Source organism: Schistocerca gregaria, chromosome X (genome assembly GCF_023897955.1).
Source record: "Schistocerca gregaria isolate iqSchGreg1 chromosome X, iqSchGreg1.2, whole genome shotgun sequence".
NCBI classification, from domain to species: domain Eukaryota; kingdom Metazoa; phylum Arthropoda; class Insecta; order Orthoptera; family Acrididae; genus Schistocerca; species Schistocerca gregaria.
Window position 1 is genome coordinate 42,117,306 of NC_064931.1, and position 19,588 is coordinate 42,136,893.

Consider the following 19,588-nt stretch of genomic DNA (forward strand, 5'->3'; position numbering starts at 1 on the left):
CTATCGTAATGCCATTTAATAACAGGGCACAGCATGTTGACACAGGGCATGTGTGTGTGTACGACTTGGGTGTGATACTGCGGTACTCTCATGGTCAGCAAGAACTACAGATCTGTACTCAATAGAAGAATGTTGGGGACCAGCTTGGACATCAGCTCCATCCCATTGCGAGTATCCAGGATATTAAGGACTAGTTACAACTGTTGTCAATCAGTTTGCTTATGAGAGGATACAAAAGCTTGATGAGACCCTTCCCAACTCAATCAGTGCATGCATCCTGGCCACAGGGGCTGCAATGTCACAATGATAAGTACACTCACACTGCCAAGTTCTTTGTTAACTTACCTAGATTTTGCAATCACAGGAATAACATCAAAAACTCTTTCAACCCATGAAGTTTCATTTCATTTTCTCCTCCGCTTCTGACTGCTTCACTTTTTTGCCATGCAGTGTATTTGGAGGAGCCCACAAATTTACTGTACTTTAACTTTGCCTGATGGTCAATGGGACAATGTGCCAAACATCAGGGCACAACTACGTCCACTGGACAAGTCGCCTAGAGTTACTGGAGGAGGAGTGACCAGACACCAATGTAATGTGCATCAAGAAATGCGCCCAGTCTCTGATACTGAGACTATCACCTCTTACGATGGGTCATACTAAGTAGAACAAGGTGTTAAGCTGAAGGTGACTAATATTTTGTTCGGTGAGCTTACTTTTTGGTAATGAAAGGAAAGTTGTCTAATATCTGGCCACCTGGATGATGTGGAGCAACACAGGTAGTTCAGCTGTTGTTCTGGTTACGGTCCTGATAGAGATGCTATGAATACTGGCTCGCCTCCAAATGGGTGACACTGTGCTGAGCAAAAGTTAGAATCTAATGTAGATTTTGTATCATTAGAGAAGAATCTTGAGACGAAAGTAAGGGAGTCACTGAGAGTCTGGGGTTCTAATTCCAAAAAGGCCACCCAGATGTACGCTTTTCATGGTTCCCCAAGGAGTTTACAAAGTGAGAACAGTGTGTTAATGCATTATTGTCTCAAAAGACAAACCCATCGCTGAAATATTTGCTATAGGATTGGATAATAGGTTGGAGAATCTTGTCTCAGTATTGCACACACCTCATATCACCTTCAGTAGTAATGAAGAAATCGATTTGTACATAGTGCTGGCTCAAAACATGACTGAACCAAACCTGTGGGACGGCATGTCTGAGATGTGCATTGGTACAGAAAAATTGGGCACTCATTGGTGAAAACCTGATCCAATTTATTCAGACTCTATCTACATATGATCTAACTTTTAAATGACTGTTCAAAGACCTATTGACAGAAGACATATAACCCAATTACTATTGAAGACACAGCATGCTCTACTAACCTGCATTGAGAATGAGATTTACTTTTACTTGCATTACACAAGTGGCTATATGTATGCAAGGAGTTTCCATAAGAGCATGCAAAAATTTAACAGGACATAGAGGATGCTCCACTGAACAATTTGAGGTAGGAACCTGGGGTCAGAGGGTTGGATTGGGTTGTTTGGGGAAGAGATCAAACAGCGAGGTCATCGGATTAGAGAAGGACAAGGAAGGAAGTCGGTCGTGCCCTATCAAAGGAACCATCCCGGCATTTACCTGGAGCGATTTAGGGAAATCATGGAAAACCTAAATCAGGACGGCCGGACGCGGGATTGAACCGTCGTCCGGGGTCAGAGAAGCCCGCTTAAGTAGATAGTAGGAATAAAATCACATTACTGTGCACTTTTTTATTTACATTAGCTACAGTTAACTGCAAATACTATCATTGACACAATGAACTTACCATTTGTACTGTATCTAACAAAATGTAAGACGGCTACCAGCTTCAATGGAACTGTGACATCGGCAAACCATATTCTGACACAACCTGACAAATATCCCTGGTGTGTTTCAAATCACATCACAGGCGGCTACAATGCTGGCAACTACACACATCAAAAAAAGTTTTGTATCACCCCGGTTCCCAGAACTCCTGAAGGTAGACATTGACTGTGGCTATCGTATCACAGATGCAGTCCCTTTGACTGTTCAGAGATGTCACTAAACCCGCCCAAAGATGTAAACAACCATGCATGAGCAGTGCCTATTAGGCAGAGAGGGTCCGACAGCCGATCAGTTCCAGTCATTCCACCTGGAAGGTACACAGTCATTCCACCTGGAGGTAGACAGCTCATGTTGTTTGTAGTTCAACCACACCTAAACGGTCAATACTGCAGTTCAATCATATCCGCATTGTTACTTTGTGCCAGGAAGGGCTCTCTACAGGGAAAGTGTCCAGGCATCTCGGTGTGAACCAAAGCAATGTTGTTCAGACATGGAGGAGATACAGAGAGACAGGAACTGTCGATGACATACCTCGCTCAGGCCGCCCAAGGGCTACTACTGCAGTGGATGACCACTACCTACGAATTACGGCTCAGACAAACCCTGACAGCAACACCACCATGTTGAATAATGCTTTTCATGCAGCCACAGGATGTAGGGTTATGACTGAAACTGTGCGCAGTAGGCTGCATGATGCGCAACTTCACTCCAAACATCCATGGTGAGGTCCATCTTTGGAACCACGACACCATGCAGCACAGTACAGATGGGCCCAACAACATGCCGAAGGGACCGCTCAGGATTGGCATCACGTTCTCTTCACCGACGAGTGTCGCATATGCCTTCAACCAGACAATCATCGTAGACATGTTTGGAGGCAACCCGGTCAGGCTAAATGCCTTAGACACACTGTCCAGCGAGTGCAGCAAGGTGGAGGTTTCCTGACGTTTTGGGGTGGCATTATGTGGAGCCGGCATACGCCGCTGGTGGTCATGGAAGATGCCGTAACAGATGTACGATACGTGAATGCCATCCGCCAACCGATAGTGCAACCATATCAGCAGCATATATCATGATGTTGCAAAAACTTTTTTTTTTGGTAACCTATTTTTGTGCAGCATAAAAACGAGATGTCCCTAACTGAATGATAAAAGTAATGCCTGTAAAGCACTTTTGGCCAGAAGACATTTTGATATAGTTTCACAGTGGAACTGGGAAGCTTTTAAAATAGCATTTGAATGCTTCAGTAATAACTGTCAGCAAGAAATGCCTGCACCTGTGACAGCATCTCATTTCATAATCTAATTCCTTCAGTATCACCTCAGTTAGTTGGACTGGACTCCATTAACCTTGATTTACCTTTATTTTTGTTCACAATACAACCTCTCATTAAGAGACAGTTCAATCTTTTCAGCTGATCTTCAAAGTCCTACGCCATACCAACAAAATTTAGAAATTTCAAAGTTTTTAATTCTTTTCCCAGAAAATTTCCTTTCCCAATTTCTCCTTAATTTCCTTTACTGTTTGCTCAGTGTACACACTGGAGGATAGGCCATAACCATTTCTCACTCAATTACTGCCTTCCTTTCACATTCCTTGGTGTTTAGAATCTGTAGTCTGGTTTTCATACAAGTTGTAGATTACATTTTCTTCCTGTATTTTATCCCTACTACCTTCCTACTTCTAAGTAATGTATTTCAGTCGATACTGTCACAAGCTCAGACACACTACAAATACTGTATTAATGTGATGCCTTTGTTTTGCTTACTCTTTGTATTCAGTCTTCTTCTATAACATAGAAACACATACATTACTTTTTTTTCTGTTGTATCGGTCAGGTCGTGTCATAAATGTAGTGAGCATCTTGGGTCGTGTTGTTTCCCCACTTCGATCATCGTACTGTGCCGCAAAATTTGGAGTGGAAGCCTTCAGCGATTGCCTTCGCCTTGAGATGCGCCGCTGGGGTGTCGATGTTGTTGTTGTCGAACCTGGTGATTATACTACAGGTATGTAGATGTCGTACATAGTTTCTCAGACATTAAAAATTTGTTGACTGATGTTCTGACTATTTAATACATATTCATAAATTTGGTATTCTCAGAATCAGATTACTAAGCAAGTCTGCATGAAATAAGCAACACATTTCCTTACTGTTCTTTTCTCATTTCCATATGTTCATACAAGAATGTTTAATATTGTTTACAGTTATCAGATTTTATAAATCACTACTCGATTTCAAAGAACAATAGTGTCTAACCAGTATGAAGCTGGCAATGTGCAAGTCGAGATGGTTCTCAGGAATGGTACTACATAAAGTCCATATTGTTGGGCACTCATTAAAAGAGGTAGCTGTGTGACACACCTAAGATGAGTCGAAATATGTAGTGTGATACCAGCAAAGACACAATATGCAAGAGTTCTAATTATATCCAAGAAGCCCAATGCCACTAAAAATAACAGGTCAGTGTAACTGCTGCAACACAAACAGAACAGAAGTGCACACACAGATGAGGGGCTGCTTGTTGGGTCACCACAGTATCTTACTGTCCTGGTCACAGAAACCTCAGCCCGATGCCTCTCTGGCATGCTATGCACATAATGATTGTGGGGCTGACATGCATCCACCACATAACGTTGTCCTCTGACAAACGAAATGGCAATGCAATAATTGCAGTGCTGCTTGTGGAAATTGGAGCTGTGAGATGACATACAAGCAGGCGTGTTCAAAAAGTAAACGAATTTTTTTAATTCTATTTTTTAATCTTGTTGAGATGTTCTTAGGGTATAAATTCATTTTCAGCTATTTTGAATATTTAGTTTACAGTTGACAGTCAAAAATGTTACACGTATTTTCAAGTGTTCAGTGAGTTTTTACTTTCAAGAAAGATAGCTCAAAGAATTTGCATTAAAGTGTCCTTGAAATAAAATAATATGCAGAGCCACATTTGATTGACAGTTGTGACTTTTGGCAAATCTACTGTGGGTAAGACAAGAGTTTACGAGTTATATAACTGTTTCAAAGAGGCTCAAGAAGACACTGAAAATGACGACTGCCCTGGACGCCCTAGCATGTCAATTACCGATGACAATTTGGAAGAAGTACAGAGAATGGTTCTGGAAAACTGTCGAATCACCATCAGGGAGGTTGTTGGTGATATCAGCATGTCCTCTGGCTCACACCAAGCAATTTTTTCTGATGTTTTGGGCATGAAATGTGTAGCAGCAAAGTTTGTTCCGAAATTGTTGAATTTCTATCAAAAACTATATTGTGTAGTCATCACTCAGTAATTGCTGAATGAAGCTGACAACAATTCAGAATTTCTAAAGAAGGTTATAACAGGTGACAAAACATGGGTATATGAGTATGACATCGAAACCAAGCCCCAATCATGCCTGTAGAGCCAAGGCTGGGGGGAAAAAATCAAGTTCAATCACATTTGAAGGCTCTTCTCACTGTATTCTTCAGTTACAATGGAATAGTGCATCATGAATTCCTTCCTTATGGTCAATGAGGAATACTACCTGGAAGTTATGCACTATTTGTGTGAAGCAGTTGGAAGGTAACAACCACAATTGTGGCAAAACCACTCACGGAAATTGCATCATGATAATGCTTCCACTCACACCTCAATGCTTTCTCATGATTTCTTGACAAAAAAACAAATCATTATGTTGCCTGAGACACCTTCATCACTGGAACTGGTCCATTGCTATTTCTTTCCATTCCTGAAGCTGAAAGGGCCACAAAAGGACGTTACTTTGCCACTATTTATTAGATAAAAACAGAACTGCTGAAGGAGCTGAACACCATAATAAAATGTGAGTTCCAGAAGTGCTTCCAAGATTGAAAACAGTGCTGGCACTAGTGTATTATATCTGAGGGGGATTACTTTGAAGAGGACAAAGTAGCAGTTGATGATGACAAATAAATAAAAGATTAAAAAGAAATTCCAGTGACTTTTTCATCGCACCTTGTACCTACAGAAGGGCATTCCAAACCATCTGCACTATGATATGAGAATGACGCTCAATACCATTTAGAGTTACTTCAGTTGTTAAGAACAAGTTTGGATTTTATCCGATTTTGACACGGCAAGCTTACCAAAAACTTTCTTCCGAGCTTGTAGGTGGCTAAGCAGGACAATGATTTGTGTTTTGATTCTGCAAAAATCTAGTCACATTCCTAAATCCACTTGAACTGTGCCTCTTTTTGGCAGTGCATTGAGTGGGTGTAAAACCTCCACTCTCAGGGGGTAGAACAAGGTTTGGCCCACACTTGACTGCTGCCGGGCAGTTTGTATGCCCTTCTTGCTAATAACGAACCAAAATTTAAAATCTTTAAAATTTGACAAATTAAACTTCATTCTGGGTGATTTTAGTTGTACGGGCATTAGGCCATGTCGCAAATCATTTTACCTTCTTACTCAGTTGTGAGATTTTTGCACTGATAGTTCATGCACACACATTTTGTACAAGTTGCTTCAAGGAAATGCTAGACTATGGAGCTTGTTCTGAAAATCAATGATTCTTTTATAGACCAATAGATATGTCAATCACCATGATCACTCTTTCTTTCTTTCCTCATACAGAGTATTCGGAGACTCAACTGACAGTCTATCTTACAGGAAAAAAATTATTTGCTAGCTTTTAGCCTGACAAATAATTATTTAGGCCAAATGTTGTGTTAATTACTGTTTGTGTGTTAATGATTACTGTCATTTGTACTCAGCTGATTCACGTGAAAAGGTTTCTGACATGATTATGGCCGCATGATGGGAATTAGCAGACTTTGAATGCAGAATTGTAGCTGGGGCAAGACACATGGGACATGCAATTTCGGAAACTGTTTGGAAATTCCGAGATTTAGTGTCAAGAATGTGCTGAGAATACCAAATTTCAGAGATTACCTCTCACCATGGACAACACAGTAGCTGACGACTTCCACTTAATGACCGAAGGCAGCAGCGCTTGGGTGGAGTTGCCAATGCTAACAACATTGCACGAAATAACCACCGAAATCAATGTGGAACGATGTGCAATACATGACGAACATTAAGCACAGTGTGGCAACATTTGGCATTAATGAGCTATGGCAGCAGATGACCATTGCACGTGCCTTTGCCAACACCACAACATTGCCTGCAGCACCTCTCCTGGGCATACGACCATATCTGTTGGATGCTACATGACTAGAAAACTATGGCCTGGTCAGACAAGACTCAGTTGGTAAGAGCTGATGGCAGTGTTTGAGACTGGCACAGACTCCACACAGCCAAGGGTGCAAGTTGCCAACAAGGCACTGTGCAAGCTGGTGGTGGTTTCATAATGGTGCAGGCTGGGTCCTCTAGTCTAAATGAACTGATCACTGACTGGAAATGGTTATGTCTAGCTATGTGGATATCAGTTACAGCCATACATGGACTTCCATGTTCCCAAACAACGATGGAATATTTATGAATGACAATGTGCCATGTAACTGGGCAACAATTGTTGTGTGACTGGTTTGAGAAACATTGTGGACAATTTGATTGAATGATTTGACCACCCACAACACCCGACATGTATGGGACATAATCAAGAAGTCAGTTCATTCACAAAAAACACATCGGCAACATTTTCACAATTATAGATGGCTATGGAGGCAGTATGGCTCAATATTTCTGCAGGGTAGTTCTAACGACTTCTTAAATTCGTACCACATCAGTTGCTCCACTACAACAGGGAAAAGGAGGTCCAACATGATATTAGGGGGTATTCCATGACTGTTGTCACCTTGGCGTATTACGGGACAGCTCCAAGATTCTGCCTGGAGCCCTAGAGAGATAAGAGCTTCAATTGCGCTATTAAATTGTTAAAAATAGTACAAGTGATAACCAGAGCACATAAAAACTGAGCCACTACCAACAGCTGTGATGTGATGTGATTCAAATTGAAAGATATTGCCGAGCTTTATCAGAGTGGGAAGTTTTCTACAAAGTTGAAATACGTATCATTCAAAGTCTGAAGTGGTATTATACTTGACACCAAATTGAATCTTTCTGTTACTGAGAGTTCAAAATTGTTAAATGTGTGTAAACCAAAGATATGCTCACAGATTGAACTTTCAACTAATTACAATAGTAATGTATGGAAACTATTTTATACAAAATCTCCATTGAAAATTCTCTTTTGTTAAAAATCTGCTGGCCTCTGTAATATGCCACAAGCTTAGGTAAACATTCATTGGTCAGTTTGTGAACAAAACAAACACATCTGTATCCACTAGGAGGGGAGGGGAGGGAGAAGTTTAATGTAAGGACCAGCCATGACCTCATTTAGCTCCAGCATTGCTGTAATGCTGTTTATAGGTTTTGTGCTTCCTGCGGCTATTGTGATGACAGTTTTGTATAATCAAAGGTTAATGAGTACTGCACAAACATTAAAACACAAATGAACTAAAAGTACTCTGGAAAAAAAAAATTGAAACACAATGTTAACAGTTTTGTGATTTACAGGAGTTACAGAGTTCAAGAGCAGTATAAACTGCTTGTATGTGGCATTGGGTCACTGTACAAGGAATATGCTGTGGATACTGTCTATCAGCTTGGTCCATGTTAAAAGGAGCCACTCCCTTCTGGGTCATTACCTGAGCAGCCGAAGATGGAACATTTGTGATTATACACTCCTGGAAATTGAAATAAGAACACCGTGAATTCATTGTCCCAGGAAGGGGAAACTTTATTGACACATTCCTGGGGTCAGATACATCACATGATCACACTGACAGAACCACACGCACATAGACACAAGCAACAGAGCATGCACAATGTTGGCACTAGTATAGTGTATATCCACCTTTCGCAGCAATGCAGGCTGCTATTCTCCCATGGAGACGATCGTAGAGATGCTGGATGTAGTCCTGTGGAAAGGCTCGAAATGCCATTTCCACCTGGCGCCTCAGTTGGACCAGTGTTCGTGCTGGACGTGCAGACCGCGTGAGACGACGCTTCATACAGTCCCAAACATGCTCAATGGGGGACAGATCCGGAGATCTTGCTGGCGAGGGTATTTGACTTACACCTTCTAGAGCACGTTGGGTGGCACGGGATACATGCGGACGTGCATTGTCCTGTTGGAACAGCAAGTTCCCTTGCTGGTCTAGGAATGGGTTCGATGACGGTTTGGATGTACCGTGCACTATTCAGTGTCCCCTCAACGATCACCAGAGGTGTACGGCCAGTGTAGGAGATCGCTCCCCACACCATGATGCCGGGTGTTGGCCCTGTGTGCCTCGGTCGTATGCAGTCCTGATTGTGGCGCCAAACACGCATACGACCATCATTGGCACCAAGGCAGAAGCGACTCATCGCTGAAGACGACACGTCTCCATTCGTCCCTCCATTCACGCCTGTCGCGACACCACTGGAGGCGGGCTGCACGATGTTGGGGCGTGAGCCGAAGACGGCCTAACGGTGTGAGGGACCATAGCCCAGCTTCATGGAGACGGTTGCGAATGGTCCTCGCCGATACCCCAGGAGCAACAGTGTCCCTAATTTGCTGGGAAGTGGCGGTGCGGTCCCCTACGGCACTGCGTAGGATCCTACGGTCTTGGCGTGCATCCGTGTGTCGCTGTGGTCCCCTACGGCACTGCGTAGGATCCTACGGTCTTGGCGTGCATCCGTGCGTCGCTGCGGTCCGGTCCCAGGTCGACGGGCACGTGCACCTTCCGCCAAACACTGGCGACAACATCGATGTACTGTGGAGACCTCACGCCCCACGTGTTGAGCAATTCGGCGGTACGTCCACCCGACCTCACGCATGCCCACTATACGCCCTCGCTCAAAGTCCGTCAACTGCACACACGGTTCACGTCCACGCTGTCGCGGCATGCTACCAGTGTTAAAGACTGCGATGGAGCTCCGTATGCCACGGCAAACTGGCTGCCACTGACGGCGGCGGTGCACAAATGCTGCGCAGCTAGCGCCATTCGACGGCCAACACAGCGGTTCCTGGTGTGTCCGCTGTGCCGTGTGAGTAATCATTGCTTGTACAGCCCTCTCGCAGTGTCCGGAGCAAGTATGGTGGGTCTGACGCACCGGTGTCAATGTGTTCTGTTTTCCATTTCCAGGAGTGTATGTGAGTCACTACGCAGTGAAAATGCAGCAGACATTGAGAATGTGGTGTCTACTGTGGTAATATGAACACACTTGCTCTGGTGAGGTCAATTATGTTGTGCATTGACAGGAGACTAACCTCTCTGTCATGTTGGCAATGCAGGAGACTTGGGAGACGAGGTGGAACAACATGAGAACGTGACTTCAGGATGTACTCAAATGTTGGGGGGCTAACAATTGCTAGCACGGTTCACCACAGGTTCCACCAACCCACAAGCGATCTATGACAGCTGCTCTTGGGCAGCAAGGAAAGTTGCTACTTTTGAAGCTATACTGGTTCTGTTTTACAGATGGCGTAACTCCAAGGACTTAAGTAATGCCCAAAATTTTCTCCAAATGAGATTTGGGTAACTTCAATGCTGGTAAAAATAAGATGACAATTTTCCTAAGCAAGGAATAGGTATGTGGCCATTGATACTTGAAGTTTGAAAAAAACTAACTTACATTGATGATTAAGGAAATATATATATCAATGATCCATACTTTGCTAAACTGTCACCAGTCTCTGCCGGTGGTTAAATCCAAGATAAGAGGCTGCTATATGCCTCTTGCTTTCATAATATTACCTACATTTAAGAAAATGGGAGTGAAATGAGCTCAGCTAAGGTGTTTAATTAATGTTACAACATAAAATGTTCAGGGATAAAGAATGACTCCTGCAATTCAGGGGATATTACCTAAAAGATATGGAAATAGTGTAAATAAATGCCCGTTTCAATAAACAGTGGAAATGTCAGAGGTAGAACAAGGTCTGAAGGTGGTTCGAAGAACCATCTGCCTCGCACTTCAGTGAGAATTGCAGAGTAGTCATGTAGATGTAGATGTACATCTGCAAAAACTGGAACTATTCTTTTAATTATCATGTTACTGTTGTAATAGTTCCCACTGCTGCCAAAAGAGATGTATAAACGGAGAACCAAACATTGATTTGTAAAAAAACACATGAAGTATGTAAAAGTCCTCAACACCATTGCTAAAGAACAGCCTCAGTGTAGGGTATTAGCAAACTGAAGATAGGCAGGCCCCATAGACAGGAATACCCAATGTCCAATTTGCACTTGGTTACCACGACAAGAACCAACAACACACTACAAACAGCTGGTGTGAGTTTGAGTCCATAGTCAGGTATAGTCCACAGGAGTGAGCAACACATGTCCATATAATATTAAAGTTGTCCAATGTCAGGTGGACAGTAATAAGCAGGTGAAGTCTGCATGACATGACAGTACCAGTATACAAAACACAGAAATTCCAGAAGTGTGAACTGGCAGATGTCCTAAGAAAGAAAACTTATCATTGTGACATACTCAAAATTTCATGAAGTAGTGTTTAAGGTGATTTATTTCTACCACATTTTGACAACGAGTTGTTACATACTGAGGTAGACCTAGTCACAGTTCACAAATATCTGCTCAGAGGACACTATGTAACTACCACTTGTTTGCAATTGCACAGTATAGCCACTTTCAAGTAGTATCCCAACATAGTAATCAAACAAGTATTTTTCAACAAAATCTTATAAATAGCATTCCCAGAGCCAGAGGCATCAGTTATTCTGCCTCTGCAAAATTGTTCCACAGCTGATGCTGTTTTAACTTCTTTTTTGGTGGTTTAGTCGTTTTTTATGAGTTGTAAATGATGTTTACACCTTTCTTCAATCAATCAGTAGTTAATGCTAACGAGATTCGGATAACAACTTACTTCTTTGAGGATTACAGAAATGGAAATGCCTTGTGGCTAGGGCCTCACGTCGGGTAGACCGTTCACCTGGTGCAAGTCTTTCGAGTTGACTCCACTTCGGCGACTTGCGTGTCGAGAGGATTCTAGAGGAATACATTGTTTGTCTTTCTGCACAGAGCATATGAACTTACTTGTGATTTGTTAATAGGAGACACAAGGCAATGTTGCAATTTACCTTTTTGACATTAAAATCTTTTTTACAGGGAAAGTGTGGATTAATGATGAGAAGCTTTTGGAGCAAGCAAAGCAGATGTGGAGAAGCATGACTGAGGAAGCTAAAGCTGATTATGGAGAAGACTACTTTGAACGTAAAATTCGATCTCTAGAATACTACACCAAAGGACCAGTAAGTTATTGGCATATTTTTGTTTGTTTCCTTAGCAGTCTACCTAGTTCAGAAACAGAAAGGCTCAACGTGGTACAAAATTAGTGCATATTATAAAAATAATGAATTAAAGACAGCCTGACTTCTTGCATGAACATAAATTTTATGGTTTTGTTTTATCTTAATGAAGATTACACAAAGCAAAATAATAGTGTTCTTGCAAGAAGGTGGCCACTCTTTAGTTCAACAGTTTTTGGCAAAAACAGGAACAGAGCTTAAAAATCCATTACATTGTATGAAAACTTGTCTGCAATATCTTATTCCTACCAAACACAATTATAGCATTATTTTTATTTATTTATTTTTATCTCAGGTTTGAGAACAAGTCACAGTCAGTTAGCGGCAAATTGTTCAATTAAAATCTTGCTTAACCAGCTTGCTACTTATTCCATTTCAAAATGTTTTTCTCCTACATAAACACAAGCCCCTTTGGTTGTGTTACCATTTGTCCAAATATCAGATATAACAGGTATAGTATGAATGTGTTACATTTGAGCACAGTGATTAACATTGGAGTTCAATACAACAGATCTGTCAAGAGGTATTTTATTTACTTAAGAAAGTAATTAAACATCACATCTGAGCTATAGTGGCCTACACTGTAGGACAACTACCACACAGTGGCCCACACTATAGGACAACCTTACAACTTCTATGTTCATTGGAAGCTATCCACAAATATTTTCATAATTTATTAGCATGTGCTTTTTGAAAACAGCAATTTTGTTGTTCACTTCCACAAGCAAATCCTCTGAAATGTTTTCCATCTATAGTGCATGTAAGTTAAGACATTTACTTTTGGCAATTTTAAAGCTTATTTGTTTTCTTTAAATTTCCGATAGAAAATAAAGAAAATGTCTATGTGTTTCAGGAAACTGACCTAGAGCCAGTGCTTAAATCCTTGACTGATGCAGTTCAGCGCACATTCCCACTGCCACGATATACACCAGTCTCTAGGGCTGAGAGAGTACAGGCTTTTGTTGCAGAACACCTGCCAAGGTCTGTTTATGACCTCATTTATAATTAACTGTTGTTCACAATTATGTGTGTATGTTTTACACTGTCTCTCAGCACCAGAAATGATAATGTTGTTGCTGAGATGTTGTGAAAGATAAGTCATGCTGTAAACAACTGAAGTTAAAATGACAACCAGTGTCTGATATATGCTGCAATGAACATTTCAAGAATTGTGAGGTTTCTTTTCCAACAAAGTGTATACCATGATGTTCATTAAGCATTTAAATAAGTTATTTACTCTTCATTTATATTTATCAAGCATTTCAAGTTTTATACGTAAGATTCCAAAATATTATAGCACTGGAACAAAATAATTTTTATTGTTCCTAGTGTCAGTGTTATTTTGAATTAATTTGTCAGTGCTATTATGAATTAATTTGTCAGTTGTAACCAAGGTATGCATGGAGACCTTCCACTAATGTAAACTGACAATGGTGTATACACATTTCCATCACAAAATCGAACTGGAATTTTGCAATGAAGTCGCCTCATTTTTGTATGTGCCACAGCAAGAAACAAAGCTAGGCCACAAGACTGCCAATATTAACACACTTTCTTTCCAGTATTAGTGTAATTTGATGTTAGTTTTCACATCTCTATTCACTTCATATGACATAAATTGGCTAACTATTTCCTTTTCATGCTTTTTACCTCAACAGTGATGTATATTACTGGAATAAATTACAACTGCCATTTTCATTTTCTTTGAAAGATAATTTATGACTGACTGTTAATTTTCATTAAACTCTAGCAAAAACAAGTTCCCATCACATAAGATAATTACTATTTATGAAAATAAATATTTGAATAAACTGTTGAAAAAGTCTTACTTTCATCAAAACACATGCTCTATTCCTTTTAGAATGTTGTATAATGTACACAAAAAGCACTGCATTTCTCACATTTATCTGTATAAAATAAGTACAGCTGGTGGATTAAAACTGTTGCACAAGAAGACTGCAGATTATAAGATGAATGATAAAAATGTGTCTCATATGGAAAATAGGAAAGTAACAACACAAAGCAGACCTACATGGAAGTTCACAGTCATTTAATGAAAACATCAATTAGCTGTACATTTCTCTGAATATTCGTCATCTGGTGATCAGCTTGGAGTGTCTCCGCAAAAGCTGGCAAAGGGATGATAAACCATTTAAAAAGACTGAAAACTAAATGTCTGCAATTTATTCTCACAACACTTTTTTTCATATGAAAAGCTACTTTGCAGCAGTTAGGAGTCGAGAAGTAAATTTGGTGAGCCTGAACACGGATAGTTATGTAACATGGCAAAAAGAGCCAACTAATTATACTTCTCCAAATGTATCATGTATTTATAAAAGAAACAACATAACACTGTATGACAGACCTTTACAAATTGTTATCAGATCACTGCAATAAATCTGTGAAGTTGATAATTAAGTGGTTACAAATTTGTAAATTTACTTGAAGATTCCATTACGTCTAACAGAACAACACAATAATTACAAAGTCTGTCATATCACAGCAGGACAATAAGATAATTTAAAACAGTAATACTATAGTCATACTTTTACTTCATAGTCTCTCATTATTTACAGTAATTGTAATACACACACAGTGAACACAAAGAGTCTACACATGCTGCTACAAAACAATTACATAATCATAGTGAGCATAATGCTTCAAAATGATTTGTGTGTATGAAATCTGTTGTAGCTGACAACAAACACCTTCCATTTATCTGAGAAATTTCAAACATGAAAAAATATTATAAAAACTGAACAATGACTTTTTTAGTTTATGTAAATAAGTTAAAATGTTATGTCACAAATTGGTGGGACTCATAACAGCAAGCCACAGAATGTCAAAAGTAAAGTGCATCCTACCTTGGGGAACTAGCAATTGAAGATCATCATCTGGCTTACTCTCAATAGCAGATTTACTTCTTTCTCTAGCACATTAGACAGATCTCCCAAATGACTGTTACATATGAAGGGCTTATTTCAATAGTGGTACAAGTCCATTTTTGTTCATTCTGAGATAGAGTCCTAAAGTTAAATGAGTGCTGAAAAATCTGCAGTTGAGATATCAGAAATATTCAAGTATAATACATGAATATTTCTGGTATCTCAACTGAAGATTTTTCAGAGCTCAGTTAACTTTAGGACTCTGTATCTCAGAATGAACAAGAATGGACTTGTACCACTATTGAAATAAGCTCTTCATATATAACCAAATTGTCATTCACTTTATAAAATATTAATATGTTCCCTTCAAGAGCAGACCGTAAAAGTTTCTAACATTCTTTCGCCCACCACTATCATTAAACTCAGAAGGTGTAACCTGCTACATCTTTACAGTTTTTTTTTATCAGCTTCTTTCTGTTACTTGACATGGGGACAGGACTCAATAGTTTGCCACTTTCATTTATTTAGTCCGCTTCTTTTTTGTTTTTGTTTCTCCTGTACCATTTTCTTCAGGAGTTTGCTCATTTCCAATATTCTTCAAATCAGCACAAAACAATACCTGCAAAATAATTATAATAATTGTACCACTACTACTACTACTACTACTAATACCAACTATTATATTGAGTGATTAAGACAGTAAAAATCTGTAGCATTTTGAAACCCAGAGTAATGAACTGGTGAACTCACGAGAATAACCGACTTCAAAGCTCTCTATGCAAGTTGGCAAATTCTGCAGGGCGATTTAAGAACTGCAGTCATTATTTATCAATTAATTAAAACAAAACATGTCTCTTTCATTCACTATATATGAAATTTGCCAGCAGAGCACAACAACTGAGGGCACATTCATGAAGCATAATAATCAAACTTCCAGTGACAAAGGTGTACTGTAGTGGAAATAGTGACACGAGGGCAAAGCCCACACAATACGGAACGTGCTAAAGTCATTGAAATATAGTGTAAATATGGATCCCAGTGCATCAGATTGCCAGGATCAAATATCTTGTTATGTCCTGCCTGTTTGTTATTACAGCTGACTCTTATCATTCCCTGCAAGCTTATGAACAAGGTTGGTACAGTGCACCAACGTTATTGATTTTGTCCTATCCAATTCACACATCAAGTGAGGGAAAAATGACTGTTGAATTGCCTCTGTACAAGTCTTAATCTGTCTTGTATAATTCTCATAATCCCTATATGAGACTAGCGCTGGTATAGTTAAATGGATGCACTGTGGTTGTTCGTCACTGAGTGACTTAAAGCACTGAAGTATCTTACGTAAATGTGTATTTAGCGGACAAATTCTTTTGTGTAGGGTAATTCTGCCTACTGAAATGTATCTATGTTTGAAGTGTGTTACCTTTCTGTTAACTTAAAATCACTGTACCATTTATTTTCATGTTAACTGAACAGATAAACAGATAATGGTAAATCTACAGATCATGATTATGATGAAATTAGTTTTCTGATTGACTACAATGGCTGGTGAAAATCATAAAACCTGTACTCTGCAGACAGCAAGAATTCCGCTGATACATCACAACACATCAAATTGAAGTGACAGCCACGTTTGAGAGGGTTAGATACAACAGGATAAAAAGAGACGGACAATTCAACAAGTACATCAGATGCCAACCAGGGTAGTTGATGAAATATTTTTCATATCAGATACTACTGGTCTCTCAGTAACTCTACTGAACACTTGGAAAACCTAAAATGCAAACTACATACATTTCTGTCCAAAACTTGGTGTTCCTTATCATGAAATCATTAGTCTGCAAATGTTTCCAGATTTTTCATCTGCTCCCCTCAGAAATGAAGTCACTGTAAAATATACACACAGTTACGGTTACTTTTCGACATAATCACCATAATTATTGCACAATTTGTTATACCTATGGACAAGCTTTCCAATACTCTCTTCTATGCCAATGAACTGAAATCAGTTTTGATGTCTTGAAGTTCTACATCTACATCTACATCCATACTCCGCAAGCCACCTGACGATGTGTGGCGGAGGGTACCCTGAGTACCTCTATCGGTTCTCCCTTCTATTCCAGTCTCGTATTGTTCATGGAAAGAAGGATTGTCGGTATGCTTCTGTGTGGGCTCTAATCTCTCTGATTTTATCCTCATGGTCTCTTCGCGAGATATACGTAGGAGGGAGCAATATACTGCTTGACTCTTCGGTGAAGGTATGTTCTCGAAACTTTAACAAAGGCCCGTACCGAGCTACTGAGCGTCTCTCCAGCAGAGTCTTCCACTGGAGTTTATCTATCATCTCCATAAAGCTTTCGCAATTACCAAACGATCCTGTAACGAAGCGCGCTGCTCTCCGTTGGATCTTCTCTATCTCTTCTATCAACCCTATCTGGTGCGGATCCCACACTGCTGAGCAGTATTCAAGTATTGGGCGAACAAGCGTACTGTAACCTACTTCCTTTGTTGTCAGATTGCATTTCCTTAGGATTCTTCCAATGAATCTCAGTCTGGCATCTGCTTTACCCACGATCAACTTTATATGATCATTTTATTTTAAATCACTCCTAATGAGTACTCCCAGATAATTTATGGAATTAACTGCTCCCAGCTGCTGACCTGCTATTTTGTAGCTAAATGATAAGGGACCTATCTTTCTATGTATTCGCATCACATTACACTTGTCTACATTGAGTTTCAATTGCCATTCCGTGCACCATGCGTCAATTCGCTGCACATCCTCCTGCATTTCAGTACAATTTTCCATTGTTGCAACCTCTCGATACACCACAGCATCATCTGCAAAAAGGCTCAGTGAGCTTCCGATGTCATCCACCAGGTCATTTATGTATATTGTGAATAGCAACGATCCTATGACACTCCCCTGCGGCACACCTGAAATCACTCTTACTTCGGAAGACTTCTCTCCATTGAGAATGACATGCTGCGTTCTATTATCTAGGAACTCCTCAATCCAATCACACAATTGGTCTGATAATCCGTATGCTTTTACTTTGTTCATTAAACGACTGTGGGGAACTGTATCGAATGCCTTGCGGAAGTCAAGAAACACGGCATCTACCTGTGAACCCGTGTCTATGGCCCTCTGAGTCTCGTGGACGAATAGCGTAAGATGGGTTTCACATGACCGTCTTTTTCGAAACCCATGCTGATTCCTACAGAGTAGATTTCTAGTCTCCAGAAAAGACATTATACTCGAACATATTATGTGTTCCAAAATTCTACAACTGATCGACGTTAGAGATATAGGTCTATAGCTCTGCACATCTGTTTGACGTCCCTTCTTGAAAACGGGGATGACCTGTGCCCTTTTCCAATCCTTTGGAACGCTTCGCTCTTCTAGAGACCTACAGTACACCGCTGCAAGAAGGGGGGCAAGTTCCTTCGAGTACTCTGTGTAAAATCGAACTGGTATCCCATCAGGACCAGTGGCCTTTCCTCGTTTGAGCGATTTTAATTGTTTCTCTATCCCTCTGTCGTCTATTTCTATAACTACCATTTTGTCATCTGTGTGACAATCTAGAGAAGGAACAGCTTTGGAAGAAGACATTTAGTATTTCGGCCAGTACCATTTTGGTCACAGAGTGTCTGGACATTTTGTTTTGATCCACCTACTGCTGTGACATAGGACCAAAATTTCTTAGGATTTTCTGCCAAGTTTCTTGATAGTTTGAAAGTGCTGCTCTTCTAGCCACTTCTTCAGTTCACAGAAAGATGGAAATCACTTGGCAGTAGGTGATCAGACATTTCTCACTGAAATTGTTCAAGAAGCCTTTGGGTTGCACCGGCATTGAGAGGACGAGCACTGTCTACGATCAGAACTCCGTAAGTCAGCATGCCCCATCACCCAGTTTTCTCCATACCCTTGGCTCATACCTCAATGACTTTTGCTGCACTATTTCCTTCTGCTTGCGGGAAAAGTGTAACGCTTCACAATTTGTGGTGGGAGAATCACTTGAAGCTGCTATATTTATATGACTGCAGCTCAGCACAGACTGACGTATTGAACTTGACACTGACAGAGCATGTAATATGGGAGATGCACAGTTACCTACTAAACACACCTATTGCTTGCTGTTTGTCTTGCACTTACGCTATGCAATAAGTTTGGAGAAAAAGAAAGTGCCCCTCATATTTCAACACAATTTGTAATAAGAATGTTTAGATTACAAAATAAAGTTTTGGAACATGACAGCAAAGAATAGGAAGTCACTAATAAAAAAATATACTAACCGTCTGTGCCCATCCAGCATCTGGGCCATGAATGTCCTGAAAGAATTTCATAATGTCCAAATACAAAGTATTAGAGAGGGTTTTTGCATTTCGCAGACTTTTCATATAATGCTGTTTTGCAACCTGATGTATGTGTGTATCCACTGGTACTGCATTTAAGTGACCCAATGACATAAGGCATATACAATCTGCTACCTAGATCAGAGAAACAAAAATCATTAAACATCAAATATAGACAATGAAACTA

General features: G+C 40.2%; 2 protein-coding genes across 2 annotated transcripts in view; one reads left to right on the forward strand and one right to left on the reverse strand.

The window, feature by feature from the left end:
• The window catches only part of LOC126298497 (D-beta-hydroxybutyrate dehydrogenase, mitochondrial-like), a 196,860-nt gene extending 183,002 nt beyond the window's left edge, over positions 1-13,858 (forward strand). Inside the window, exons 5-7 of the mRNA XM_049989834.1 lie at positions 3,703-3,870; positions 11,961-12,103; positions 13,014-13,858. Coding sequence (XP_049845791.1) covers positions 3,703-3,870; positions 11,961-12,103; positions 13,014-13,169 — 467 coding nt within the window. The 3' untranslated portion in view covers positions 13,170-13,858. The remainder of the gene's footprint in view (positions 1-3,702; positions 3,871-11,960; positions 12,104-13,013) is intronic.
• Positions 13,859-14,193: 335 nt separating this feature from the next.
• LOC126298496 (N-glycosylase/DNA lyase-like) overlaps positions 14,194-19,588 on the reverse strand; it is a 64,107-nt gene continuing 58,712 nt past the window's right edge. The window contains exons 4-5 of the mRNA XM_049989833.1: positions 19,342-19,536; positions 14,194-15,664 (exon numbers count right to left, since the gene is read on the reverse strand). Of these exons, the coding sequence (XP_049845790.1) occupies positions 15,566-15,664; positions 19,342-19,536 (294 nt within the window). The 3' untranslated portion in view covers positions 14,194-15,565. The remainder of the gene's footprint in view (positions 15,665-19,341; positions 19,537-19,588) is intronic.